The sequence below is a fragment of the Maylandia zebra genome, linkage group LG16, assembly GCF_041146795.1.
Source record: "Maylandia zebra isolate NMK-2024a linkage group LG16, Mzebra_GT3a, whole genome shotgun sequence".
NCBI classification, from domain to species: domain Eukaryota; kingdom Metazoa; phylum Chordata; class Actinopteri; order Cichliformes; family Cichlidae; genus Maylandia; species Maylandia zebra.
In genome coordinates this window covers 30,570,102-30,583,675 of record NC_135182.1, presented here as the reverse complement: position 1 = coordinate 30,583,675, position 13,574 = coordinate 30,570,102, and the positions used below count along the sequence as shown (strand labels likewise).

At 42.9% G+C, this 13,574-nt stretch overlaps 1 protein-coding gene across 2 annotated transcripts in view; it reads right to left on the bottom strand.

Moving 5' to 3' along the window:
- LOC101478416 (ly6/PLAUR domain-containing protein 1-like) overlaps positions 1 to 12,047 on the bottom strand; it is a 34,108-nt gene extending 22,061 nt beyond the window's left edge. For both annotated transcript variants that reach the window (XR_013093635.1, XM_004559102.6), the window contains exons 1-2: positions 11,900 to 12,047; positions 6,864 to 6,992 (exon numbers count right to left, since the gene is read on the bottom strand). Coding sequence is in view for 1 of the 2 variants with exons in the window: in XM_004559102.6 (XP_004559159.2) it covers positions 6,864 to 6,992; positions 11,900 to 11,948 (178 nt within the window). In the remaining variant the exon portion in view is untranslated. The remainder of the gene's footprint in view (positions 1 to 6,863; positions 6,993 to 11,899) is intronic.
- Positions 12,048 to 13,574: the final 1,527 nt, after the last annotated feature.

Here is a 13,574-nt window from a genome sequence, read left to right as displayed (position 1 = left end):
CGCAGCTTCAGGTGGTGAAATCAAACCTCCACAACAACAATAAAAAAAAAACAAGATGATTTTGTGCTCAGCCGGTGACATGTTAGTTATCTGCCTTCATCAACTGCCTAACGTGCTGCACTGCCACACATCAGCCACTGTCGTTTGATTTTCAGAGGAATCCGAGGGGGAATAATTGCGCTTATTCGTCTTGCCATCGCTGCTTCATTTAGTCAGCTGCCTCTGTGAAGATTTTACATGCTTAGTGTGACGGCAAGACTAAAGCGCGCAGCAGTGATCATCATCTATGGGCTGTTAAACATGTTTTTGAAGACAGTTTTAAGCAATAATGTTGCCCAGCTGAACTGCACGTTTTCATTTGTTTCCTTAGTAAAAAGCGTGCTGTTTTTCTTGTCTTGATCACTACAGCTGGATTAACTTACAAAGAGAAAAGTCGCTGGGTACCTTTTAATAGTCGTGATACAGGACTGTTTTATTATTATTCAAGATAGCCAGAAATCAATCCTTTCTCTGAACCTCAAATAATGGCAAATCAACTGAATAGCTAATTTTAGTTACTGAAAGGTGTAATTAATATTTTAAAGCAAAATGTTACCAGTAACATCTGTCCATTCATTGATACAGTCAGCTTCAAATTTGGCAAAAGTGTTGCTGATTACCTGAGTAACTGCAGTGCCAAATTTGAGATAATTTAGATGACCCTTTTTCATACTTTGGCTAAAAATTATTCTCCCCTTACTAAAAAAAATCAGCAAGTCCAACTCTGAATGGCAGTCTCACCAGTGTAAGACCTTGCTGCAAAATGATGGGTGACACACCTCCCCCTTGTCCCCTGCTTCCTCCATGGAAGGAGTGCCAGTGGGATTAATGAGACGCTCCATTTGGAATCAGTGTCTCAAGCCTTCCTCAGAATGCTGTTGGAGTTCTGCTTGAAGGTGGAAATTGAAGATCTCCCACTCACGTTCCTCCAGGTCTCTCTGTCATTGCATTGAAGTTATCCAGCACGACAATGGAGTTGCAGATGAGGCATCCTCTAGCACAACAACCAGGAACTCCAAGAAGACTGGGTGCTCCTGACTGCTGCTTTGCAAACAAGTGCAAACAACAGTCAGGACTTGTTACCAAATCCAAAGAAGCAACCTTATCATTCACCAAGAAAAACGTAAACATACTGGCAGCGAACCAAGGGGATAGTAGGAGACCCACCCCAGCCTCCTCTCATCGAGGGCAGCTCCAGCTTTTTCCAGGACACTGTTTCAGAGCCCGAGCTGTGTGTTGAGGTAAGTCTGAGTATATCTACCTGGTATCAGTCAACGTACCAGTTTGGGCTGCTTCCCTGCCAGAGCGGTGAAGTTTCACATACCAGTAGCTAACCTCAGCAGCTGAGGGTCGGACCTCCAGGGTGTCCCGTCACCCTACACACATCACACTCAAACCCTATAGCGCCACCTGCAGGCAGTGAGCTCCAAGGAAGTATTTTCACTTTCTTTTGTTGTGACATTTCCACATCAAAACCTTTAATTATATTATTATAATACTTTATCACTATCACCAGCAAAAATACTTTAATGGCAAACTTTCTTTGGTATGAGTTTGTGTGCCATTACACTAATCTACCGTCTCTTTGAGACTGCCTCTGAGGAGTTGCAGGGTGACCACTTTCATATCATTTATTACAGTAAATCGACTCCCCTCCATTAAAGGAGAAAGCTCTGAAATGAAAGGTGGCCCACTGGAGCGTGACAATCATCTCCTTTTTTAAATACACGGGCGATAAACATCCGTCTCCAAGCTAAAAGCACAGCCTTTTATGTTTTCTCAAGACATAATCAAAGGAGAAAGATGATTATAGTAATAGAAGACGGGAAGCAGAGCTTGTTTCATGCTGCCCAGCAGAAAAAACTGCCATCATAGGAAAAGATGTTTGCTCTGCATGTGGTTTTGTTGACTGCTGGTGCTTTAACAGGGATAGTTTAGGGCTGTTCATCGGGTGGGGGGTCCTTCCCTTTTCATGAACTAGCTTTTCATTGGTTTATGATGGAAAACAAAAGGCAGGCATCAGGTGAGAGTTAAAAATGAGCTAAATTACTGGAGTATAACGGCGTGAGGCTGTCAGACAAACACAAGTATGGTATCTAAATGTAGGCACAAAGGAGCAGCTGATATCTCACATGGCAAAATGAGCCCTAAAAGTTTACCCAGAATGCACTTTTTCAAGCTTTGTCCAATGAATTATCAGAAAGAAGTTTAAACCCCCATTCTCTGCGACCTGCTGGAGCGGGGGGGCTAGGAGGAGGAGTTGGCCGTCCGACTGCGGTCTGGAGTGTGGGGCCTCCCTGCTGCTGCGGAGTTGGGGCGGTCTGCCTCCCCCCACCGCAGGGAAAAGGGTAACACCACCTGGGTCTGGGTGCAGTTCCCCCCTCCAGGGGCAAGGGTACCTAGACCCGGTTTGTAGAGTACGCTTGGGGAGTGTGATCGTGTGTACAGCGTCTCTTTATGTCTGTCTCCACTTTGGTTGAGTGTGGAGTAAGTGTATATGAGAGCATGAGGGTGGGAATGGATGTTTGTATCTGTGTGTGCCTGTATGTCTGTGTCTATATGTCAGGTTGGGTGTCAGGCGCCACCTCTCTGGGGACATCTCAGGCCCTCCAAGGTTTGGAGGCCTATCTCCCCCTACCACCACTTCCCCTGCCAATGGCGGACTCCCTCAGACATCGGTGCGTTGGTGGTTCTTTGTGTCCGGGGATGGACGTCCAGGTACACACCGGCTCACTCCTTGGCGGCCGCTTATCGGGGCCTGGAGCCTGGGGCTCGCTCGGGCCACTTCGGAGGTGGGGTGCCCCCGGCCTCTCGGCCTGGGGCTCGGTCACTCAGGCACGGCTGGCTGCCGGCGGAGCTCACGGGTGCGTCACTGCAACTCCCCCTGGCTTCTGCTCCGCGGCTGCTGAGTGAGCCCTCATCTGGGACTCTCCTCAGCTCTTACTGGGACAGTGGCGCGGCTGCCCCTCTGTTGGTCTTCCTTGGTCTCTTGTGTTCTGGGGGCCTCTGGATGTCTGGAGTTTTGATCTCCTCCATACCTGCTTCATGCCCTGGAGGACGGGGCTGTGGCCCCCCCACACCCTCTAGCAGATCATTACATGAAGGAACCTTTAAAAAAAAACAAGCGCGTCCATGCTCACAGGTGTACACACGGGTGATCACACCCACAAACTACACCCTTTTTGGCTCCTACCTCAAAGCACACTGTGTTCTGTTGATCTTATGTGCTGCACAATAATGTTTAATATTTAGTATTTACTGTCATATTCCCATATATCATTGTGATGTTGTTTATTCTATTACTCTTGTTCTCTTCTGCTTGTTTTCTTTTTTCTTTCTCAGCAGGTGACCCAGGTGATTGATAGATGCATTTTTTTTCTCTGCCCGTTCTGTTGGTTTATGTTTTTTGCCCTTCTCCCCCGTCCCTCTTCTCAGCTGTTTCTCTTTCCCTCTTTCTTTCTCCCCTTCTTTCCCCCAGTCAAGTCTGTCCCGTATTCAGTAAGTGAAAATAAAATGAACAATAAAAGGTGAATCAAATGGACCATTACGGCAAGGCTGGGATGGTCAATTTGGTAAAGTAAATCCGTTGGGCATCTTTCTTTGCCTTTAGACAACAATTCTGATGGCAAAAGAGCCAAACGGGACAGGCAGGAAAAAAAAAAAAAAAAAAAGAAGTTTAAACATTGATGCTTGTTCTATTAGGTCCAGGTCAAACATTAACCTGGAACATTTTTCAGAATCTATGATCATTGCCATCACAATGAATGCTGGTTACAGAAAAATCATGGTGAACAAAAAAAGCAGATTTTGGCTCTAGACTGTGCCTCTGAAGGGGGTGTAAAATTGTTCTTCAGGCCTGAAAATTTCCTTCCTTTCTAATCTGCCTTTAAGAAAGCAGATGATTGTTTAACGCCCTCCAGATACAGAAGCACTGATCTTCAAGCCCCAGCCGAGGATGTGCTCCTACATCTGCACTGAGGAGCATGCAAAGTCGCACACTTGTGGCGGAAATCTCACAGCAAGTGTACTGTGTAAGAATCATACAGCTGCACAAATTTCCATTCTTATCACTTATACACGTCGCTCGGAGGTGCCGTTGCTATTGTGAATCCATCTATTGCACTGCAAACAGCGATAAGGTGCGGTCAGTCGGATTCCCGAGCTCTCCTTGTACTCGCAGAGCAGCATTAATGATAACACTGCGAGATAAAAGCCGGGACGTACATGAGCATTCATGCAGAAATTTTCTTATTAAAGAACTGTCGACACCACAGTGCAGCGAGCTCGCCCTTTGAATTGGGATCCACATTTCCAAAGACAGGAACTTATTGAGTTTGCTCATCAGCTGTAGAGAGAGAGAGAGAGAGGGAGTAACAACACCACCCGCCCGCATGCATGCACGCCTCCAATTTCCACTGGGTATTAAAATGAAGGACACCTCAGGGAGAGCGACCTTTAGTGCCCGTGCTCTCACTAGTAGATAGGCATGTAAACACTGCAGGGTTTTTGTGGGATTTTCTGTGCGTTCCTGCTAACTTCAAGTCTGAATAGCCTTTACTGAACACGGTCAAAGCCGAGTGTCAGCTCGCTTTTTAAATGACATTGAAACCTTCATAACAAGGTTGCACATTCTTTATTCCGAATAATGTGAGCCGAACAAAAGCGATGCAAATGCACAACTCTGAAAAGAAAGCAGCTGCAAAACATGTTGAATAAGGGGGAGAGAATCCAAGCCGCCATGTCCAACCAGCACCTGAAACCGCAGATCACAGATACTGTGGGTCTCTACGTCACTGAACTTCAAACACTGAAACCACAAGCTGGATATAAACGATGGACTGTGGCTGCACTGCATAATGTTTTTTTTATTTTTAAACTATCACTCACATAAAACTTTATTAGGGACACCTGCTCATTTCTAACACCACACCAATTTCTAATAAGCCAATCACGTGGCAGCAAGTTAACGTGTATGTAGACATGATCAGAATGACCAGTTTTGAGCTGGTAGGAAGGCAACGGCAACTCAAATAACTACTTATTACATTCAGGGTGTGCAGAAGAGTTTCTTTGATTGAGGATGTTTTCTCAGCACACTTTGTCTCTTAGCACCTGCTGAGCATTGTTTAAACACCACAGCCTCCTTGAGTGTTGCTACTGACCGTGTCCATCCCTTCATGACTACACTGTTCCCATCTTCTGATGGCTGCTTCCAGCATGATAACACACCTCAGATCATCTTAAACTGGTTTCTTGAACATGGTGTAACAGGAAAGTCACATCATGGATTTGCAGTAACTGTGTGATGTTATCATGTCAACATAGATCAAAATCTTAGAAATGTTTCCAGCACCTTGTTGAATCTGTGCCATGTAAGTCTCAGGATCATGTTATTTCTTCCAGCAGTGTTACTTGGTAAATGGCCTGTATTTGTATAGCGCTTTACTTAGTCCCTATGGACTCCAAAGCGCTTTACACTACATTCAGTCACACACACATTCACACGCTGGTGATGGCAAGCTACATTATAGCCACAGCTGCCCTGGGGCGCATTGACAGAGGCGAGGCTGCCGGACACTGGCGCCACCGGGCCCACTGACTACCACCAGTAGGCAGCGGGTGAAGTGTCTTGCCCAAGGACACAACGACCGAGACGGTCTGAGCCGGGGCTCGAACCAGCAACCTTCCGATTACAAGACAAACTACCAACTCTTGAGCCACGATTGCCCCCCAATACACCTTTATTCATCTTTTTATCATCATTTTCATCCCTGAGATGCTTCAGCTGAATACATTTTGGTCCTACTTCATGATTATTGTCTATAAAGGGAAGTTTCCATTGGGTAAATGATGACTGAGTGGATGAGTGGACTCCTTTCTCCGGTTTTGTTAAGATAAACATGATCGTTCAGATTCTTTGGTCTCGTTAGTCCACTGGATTAAATTGGTGGTCATTATAAACTCAGGATGAACATACTCCGAGTTTATTGAGCTAACTGATCAGCTTTTCTAGAACTGAAACAGTTGGTTTAACCTGTTCTAGCCTACAGCGCCCTGTTCACCCTCTTGTGTTTTTAGACTCCAGTGCTGATCACTTCCTGTTCCCTCTTCCCTTTTTCCACTTCGCTCCAGCTCTTTCCTTATTTCCCCTCCAAGTCCATAAAACTCTTCTTTCTTTCACACGACCTCAATTACTTACAGGCCAGCACACTGCTAGCAGTGTATCTGCAGGGAGCTGATATCGTCCGAAGCGTCAGATCTGGCGGTTTATCTGTCAGGCTCTGTTGGATTATAATTCGCAGGATATGAGGTGTAGAAAAGTCTGATCTCACACAAAGGACACAGCTGTCTGTGTATGCAAAACATCTCTCTCTCACATGAAAATGGCACAGTTTATATCCATGAAAGCTGCCCCGCAGCTAAGTATTTCATCCTCTAATGATAGTCGTAGTGTGGCGAGGGCCCTGTCCTCGCTGACCTCAGATCAGTTTGATTTCAGCTGACGGCGGTGGCGCCTGGAGAGCTGTCTTTCTCCTGTCTTTGCATAAAGAGAGGAGCCTTAAAACATGCCAGAAATACAAACTGTTTCTTTGGCGTCACTTCAAAACGGCCTTTTGTTTACAAGATTTCCTCCGGCTGAGGAAATATAACTGCCTAAGCGCCCACCAACACAAACACGCTAATCCTGCCTGGAGACACGGGGAACAGTTGTGCGCTCTGAATTCTTAGTTTATATATTTGAGTTTGGGATTCTATTAAAGTTTTACTGTAAAGCTCCACATAACCACGCAGATCCAATCCGCTACACCAAGGTCATGACCTACCGTCCTCCTTCACCAGGACCTCCTTCTGGCACATGTCCTGCACGTTCACGGTGCAGTTGACGATGAACTCTGGCGTGGAGCAGTCGTGCGTCATCTCACACTGGTAACACTGGATCTGCAGAGCCAGCCCTGAAACACACACAGAAACCCCCTCATTCACGATAACTCACCCCAACAAGGTCCTCGACACTGTTTTTTCCTCCAGCTTTATCATGAAAGTTTCACCTCAAAGTGGAGTCGAGTTTTACTTTGTTAAATATTCTGCCTTTTACTCGCGCTGTTTCAAATCTGTGTGACAGATAATGCTCAATTATTTATCTGCCTTGCTGCTGGTACGTTTATCTTAGCAGCACATTTCATCATGTCTCCCTTTGATAGCTCATATTTGTCCATTTCCACAGTGAAGCTGACTTGTTTACGCCGAGTGTCCTTCAGGGGGCTTATTTACTGGGAGCGAAGGATAAACAGATTTCCGGCAGAAATCCAGTGCAGGTCATGAGCACGCTAACCTGAATCTATTTTTCATAACTGAGAAGATATATTTTTAACAGAGCGAGTCACACGCTAGAGACGGGGATCAGTCACACAGCACCTTTCAAGTCTTACACATCACTAAAACACCACACCTCAGGATTATTAACATATGGGAAAAGTGTATAGGCTACACATAGATCCTCATGTCTCTGTGGCTGACTGACTCATGGATCATCTCCCTGCTCGTTCCTCAGGCTCCTCTCATGTTGTGTTTTAACTACAGGTTATTTTTAAAAAAAATTCTATAAAAAGAAGAGTCATGGTTTTGGATAATTTCATGTTTTTGTCTTTTTCTATCAGTTTCATCTCCTCTCTTTGGTGATTTTCAATTTCAGCTCAATTTTATTTATACAGCGCCAAATCACAACGAAAGATGCCTCAAGGGGCTTTGTATTGTAAAGTTGCTACAATAACGCAGAGAAAACCCCAACAATCACACAACCCTTTTTAAGCGACCACTTAGCGACAGTAGGAAGGAAAAACTCCCTTTTTCCAAGGACAAAAGCTCTGGCAGATGCAGGCTCAGGGAGGGGCGGCCACCTGCTGCAGTCAGGGGTGACCAAGAAAATTTATGAACGTTGAAAAACAAATAGTTACAAGTAGGGGAAAACTTTCATTTCATAGAGTTAAAACGCTTTTTAGAGTTTATATGATCAGACTTTGATGGATGTGTTTGATACTTTCAGTCTACAAGCTGTGATTAAGCTGTATTTCTAATGTAATACCTGTTCCTGCTGTCTCCAATAAACTTCATTGGATGAGCTGTATCACCACACTGTCTTAAGAAAAGCCCGGTCTTTTGTTGATAACCATGAACAGCCTCCTTTAATCTTGAATTACTGCTCTCAGGATGAGGTTATAGGACGCCTCTAGCTATCATAAAGGTGTATAAAGGGTCATTTGTGCCCCCCAAAAAATCAGTATACTGAATAATAACATGGTGGGATGTATTTCTATAGTTGTATAGTTCTATAAATGCATAAGTATGAATGTGGGCTGACACCCATTATTTTGTTTTTATCATAAATTCACTGATTTGTGCCTTTTCTCATTAATGAGACAATAAAGTTATTCTACTCTATTCTATTTTCCTTCTATTGTGCCTCCAGCACATGCGTTTCTTACAATATAAACTACAGATTTTAAAACATTAAAAACTAAACTGAAACAAGCAAACCTACTGAAAATGAATTAAAAAAACATAAAAATTAAACAAAACACAACTAGAAAACACCCAAAGCAATAACAGCTGTGTTGCCTGTTCCACATCTGGACTGTTTGCCACGCTGCCTGTTTCTCAATAAAAGTGTGTCTCCTACATTTGGATCTTCTCGGACAGCCACACTTTGATCCTGCCTGTTCGAAGATGGCATCCTAATAACCCTGATCACCGGCTGGACTGGATGTTCAGAGGAGCACCGCCGTAATACGAAATTCACTCCTGGAGTGGAGATTCATGTTGCAGCAGCAGCGCAGGTTTAGATAAACTACCTCTTTAATGAGAATGATTTGATACTAGAAATATTCTGAAATGTAAATGGCTGTTGTGCAAATATCCATGCATGTGAACATTTACAGGTATAAATACATATGTATGTAATGTGTGGGTACACATGCTTCCATATACAAGTCTTGCTCGGCATTTTTAAGTGCACATGCATTTGTCCCTACACAATAAAAGCATGAAAGACCACCACGACATCACTAGTCTAGGTCTTTTCTTCTTCAGCAGTTTTAATCTCAGAATGTCAATTATGAGTTACAGGATTTTTTTGTATCAGGCAGCAGCTGCATGTGTCTCCTTTAGTGCTGTGGACATGGAGGTGGGGTAGTAACCATGAAGGATCCTTTTCTTCTTAAAAAGTCTAAAAACCAGGTGACTTATTGTGCACTTTTTATTTTAGAAAGGCTGCTGATGTTGCTGACTAACCCTAAGGAAAAGCTGCCTCTCCTCCCTGTTTTAGATAAAAAACACGACAATGTACAATGTATTATCCTGTTCTGAATCAACCTCTCGGGCACCTCTGGATCATTTTCAGCAAGTGTTTTTCTGTCTTCTTGTACTTCTACTCGAACTATACTGGGTGCTGGTGCTTCTTCAGTGTGTCAGAACAGTGATCCTCAAGCTTACTTTTCATTTTCTGAAAGTGGAAGAGTCCAGGTGGCGAGCAAACACTGTGTTTTTCAAATCCTGTGTTTTCAACGTGGCTCCACAGTGCACATGGTTTCCTTCTCCGTGCGACACCTCGGGGTTTCACTGTAAAACTGTGCGATGACAGTCTGACCCCAGGGGATGGATTCACGGTGCACAAACCCATGAATGCAGGAAAAATGATGAGCCTGCTCCTGGTCTTGCTCCTCGCTGCCTTCAGGCATGGAAAGCATGCACTGTAGATCCAGCTCTCATCACCTCCACATGAAATTCAGGTCAGTTTGAAACAAAGGTTGATGTTTGCACTCGATGTTGCTGGACCAACATTCAGTATGGTGTATTGGAAAAAATGTGATGCATCATTAATCCTGTAAAATAGTTATTATGCTACCTCTGTCTGTCTAATAGACAACACATCCTAATACTATTCATAGTAATATGCTATTTAAACATTTCCTCTTATTTTCGAACCACTAAGATATGAAACTCCAAAAGAAAAACTGATTACTATGTTCTGGCTTTTTGGTGGGGATTGCACAAGAGGTGCAGCACAGTAAGATCGGTGCTAGTGTACTCCAGCACGTTTACTGAAGGACTGCACTGAAGCACAGCTTAAATGTAGTCTGTTTAAATGTGCTTTGTTTAAAAATTAACTGAAACTAGCAGAAAAATATGAAGAAACAGCAGCTGTAGTGTGATGTCCATGATGTGCTCCAGAGATGTTTGTATGATTTTGAAAAAAGGCCAGGCTGTACTCTCCAGTAATACCACTATCAGCCACAAGGTGGTGCAGTGTGCCAGAGTCAAAACTGCACAGCGTTACTTTTAACTAAACTTCTGGACAAGAATCAGGGTATTTTTATGCATAGCCTTATTTTGGTAGCATAAAACAGAAATGGTCTCTTTAAATTAGCAAAACATAAATATTTTTAAGAAGAATTTAATGATGGTTGGGATGAACAACTTTATCGCAATCACTTTTTTATCCAATTGTGTTTTCTTTTTTTTCCTTTTGATCTATTTTGTTTTATTGTTTCCCATTTGTGATCTGTTCTTTTGTGTAAATTTTTTTAACTTATTAAATACATTTGTTTTCTATATACATGTTATTTAACTACACTTTATTTAAACAAATTTGTTAAAACTTGCTAGAGAAGGTAAACATTAAGTTAAACATAGCAAACATATTTTAGGGTATTTTTGGCAAAATAAGATGTAGAACTCAATAAAATAAAATGCAATATGAAAAAAAAATCTTAAGAAGGTAAAAATTAATCTGAAATCAAAATAAGTCAAAATAATCAAATAAAATCTAAATAAAAATAAAAACTTTTAAGTAATTTGATACATAATTATCTGTTTAAGTTCTATTGAATGTGCTGTAAGGCATAGATATTCAGATTACAGCAGTACAATGTGTAATCTTGAAAAAAAAACTATAGTTTTTTTTTTTAACCTTGCACTGAATTTACTAAAATGTACTATTTATGGAGATGTGTATAAAAATAAATACATGAATAAAAAACAATGTTCTGGCAGAAAATTACAAGAACATTTTCTGTTTTAACATTTTTCTAAAATGTAACTTATCTTTAAAATGCTGCCACCTCGTGGCAAAGGCTTTCATTACATTTGTGTTGAAGGTTTTTACTAAAAGTACCTTTAACAACTTCTTTGCTGGACAACTTGATCATAACTGTACTGCACATTGTACTCCGTTCATTTATTTTATTTTATTATTTACTTTTTGTTTATTTAGTAATTTGCATGTTTTAAATATGAATATATATGATGCTGAGTTTTATAGTTAAAACTAAATCCTGTCCACTTAACACATTAAAGTGATATACACATTAATGAGCCAATAGTAATGTCACGTATGTACGACTGTACCTTTGTACATACTGAGTACTTTAAGCATATTCTAGGCAGAAACTTTTGTTCTATTAAACAGGACTGCGACTTTTACTTTAATACTTTTAAATGAGTTATTAAATTTTCAAAAATCGCTGTTTAAAGAGTCGTGCAGACATTTTGCACGTTATAAATCCGCATGAGAGCTGCACGTGCAGCTGAAAAACATCCTCTGTGTTTATTTCTGATGAAAATTTCTGTTTTTGCGTCTTTTTCTCTTCCTTTCCAGACCCTGGAGAGGCCCCTGACTCTGCTCTCTCTCTCCGCCTAAACTTACCTGGATCGTTTCATGCGCACCGGAGCGCACAGTCCGCGCGTGCAGACTGAGCCTCCTACAGTAATAAAGGTTTAATGTGAGTAAATCCACATCAGTCTCATTAGAAAAAGGAGCAGAGAGCCTCCCGGTTTGTCTCCCACCAGCGAACAGCCTCCATACCTGAGCCGAGGAGCAGCAGGAGCAGAGAGGAGAGCGCGAGGAGCCGCATCGTCCGCGGATCAGTAAGACTCCGCACGGGAGTCCGACAGACGGAGGCGCGCCAGCTCGGAGGTGCGGACACGGAGCAGCAGCGGGCAGCCTGGCATGGTGAGCCTGACGCCTCCCGCGCGCCTCCAACGCGCTTTTATCCTTCTTGCGCACGCACACAGGCGCGTGCACGGAGACACTGCGCACCACGTGGTAAAGAAACTTTAACCATGTACCTTCTCACTCTCCTCCTCCATCACCTCCTTTTCTTCTCCTCTATTTACATTCTCCTAGTCTTCTCGTCCTGGTTCTTTCTTCCTTTCCTTCTTTTCCACCTAATTCTTCTTTTCCTCTTCTGGATCAAAGTTCTTCACCAGCCACTTCTCCTCCTCTTCCTTTTCCTAGTCATCTCTTGTCTCCTTCTTAGCTCCTGTCTCCTTCTCCTTCTCAGTCTCCTACTCCTCCTTTTTCTTCTTCACAAACTTCTCATCATCTTCGTATTCTTCAACTGTCCCTCCTCTTCCACCTCAGGAATAAAGTTCTGCTTCACCAGCTTCTTCTCATTGTTAGTACTATTCACAGTAGTAGTAGTAGTAGTACTAGTAGTATGTGGATATTTTCTCACCTGTGTTCAGTCTCATTCATCACGGGAATCAAACATCGACTTACTGACATAAATAATTAAAGTTTTCACTCTTCCAGCTGCCTTAAATCCCTCTGATGGCTCCTAATAACAACAGTCTCATATTTATGGCTCATTATTAAACAGAAATGAGGCGATAAAGTGTCACAGATTTAGTGCTTTGACCTCCAAAGTCCCTACTCAGATTTATTAATCTCGTGAGTTATAGGAATCACTTCGCCAAAAGTTTTAGCTCCATTTCAGACTTTGACCCAGCAAATGATCCACAAACACTGGATCAGAGGTCGGAGGTCACGGGTACAGTTTGTGGAAAGCTTCATTCAAACTATGATAAAATGGCACCATCGGGCCACGTGTTTGACACCACTAATCTTGGTACAATCATACATGAAGTTTTAAAGTGGTCTGTAAGTTGTCTGAGCTCCTACAAACTGCTGCTGTTATTCACGTGTCATAAGATGGGAACAAACCCTGGATGATTAAACGTGAACAGACTGTAAAACTGTAAACGGAGGAGCTCTCCGGTTCAGTATTGGTCAGGCGAAGCAGCTTTCAGATGCTTTTCAAAGACAAATAAGCCTGTCTGCAGAACTCTGGGGTGGTAAAAACCGTCTGGATTTTCTTTTACAAATCCTACAGATGAATCAGTCTCCCGAGCGCCGTACATGGTGGGCTAATATTTCACATTTAGCTGAAACGTGGGTGAACTAGCCCTCGTATCAACCTGTCCACCGAGAGCACAGACCTGCACGGGGAGTAAGAGGATTTCAGTGCAGAACAAACCCAGATGAGGGCAAACTGCTGATCTGCAGCAAAGGCGGTCATGCTTTGTCACTGTTTCCAGGTCTCAGAGGAGGGAGGCTTCAATCCTTAGTCTAAACTCCAGCAGTTTCACTCAGGTTCGGTGCGATCAACCCGTTATAATCTGTGTCTGTGATGCATTGAGAGGCTGTTTGTGATTTACTGCGCTAATCTGCTTAATTGAAACTTGGATAATTGCACATT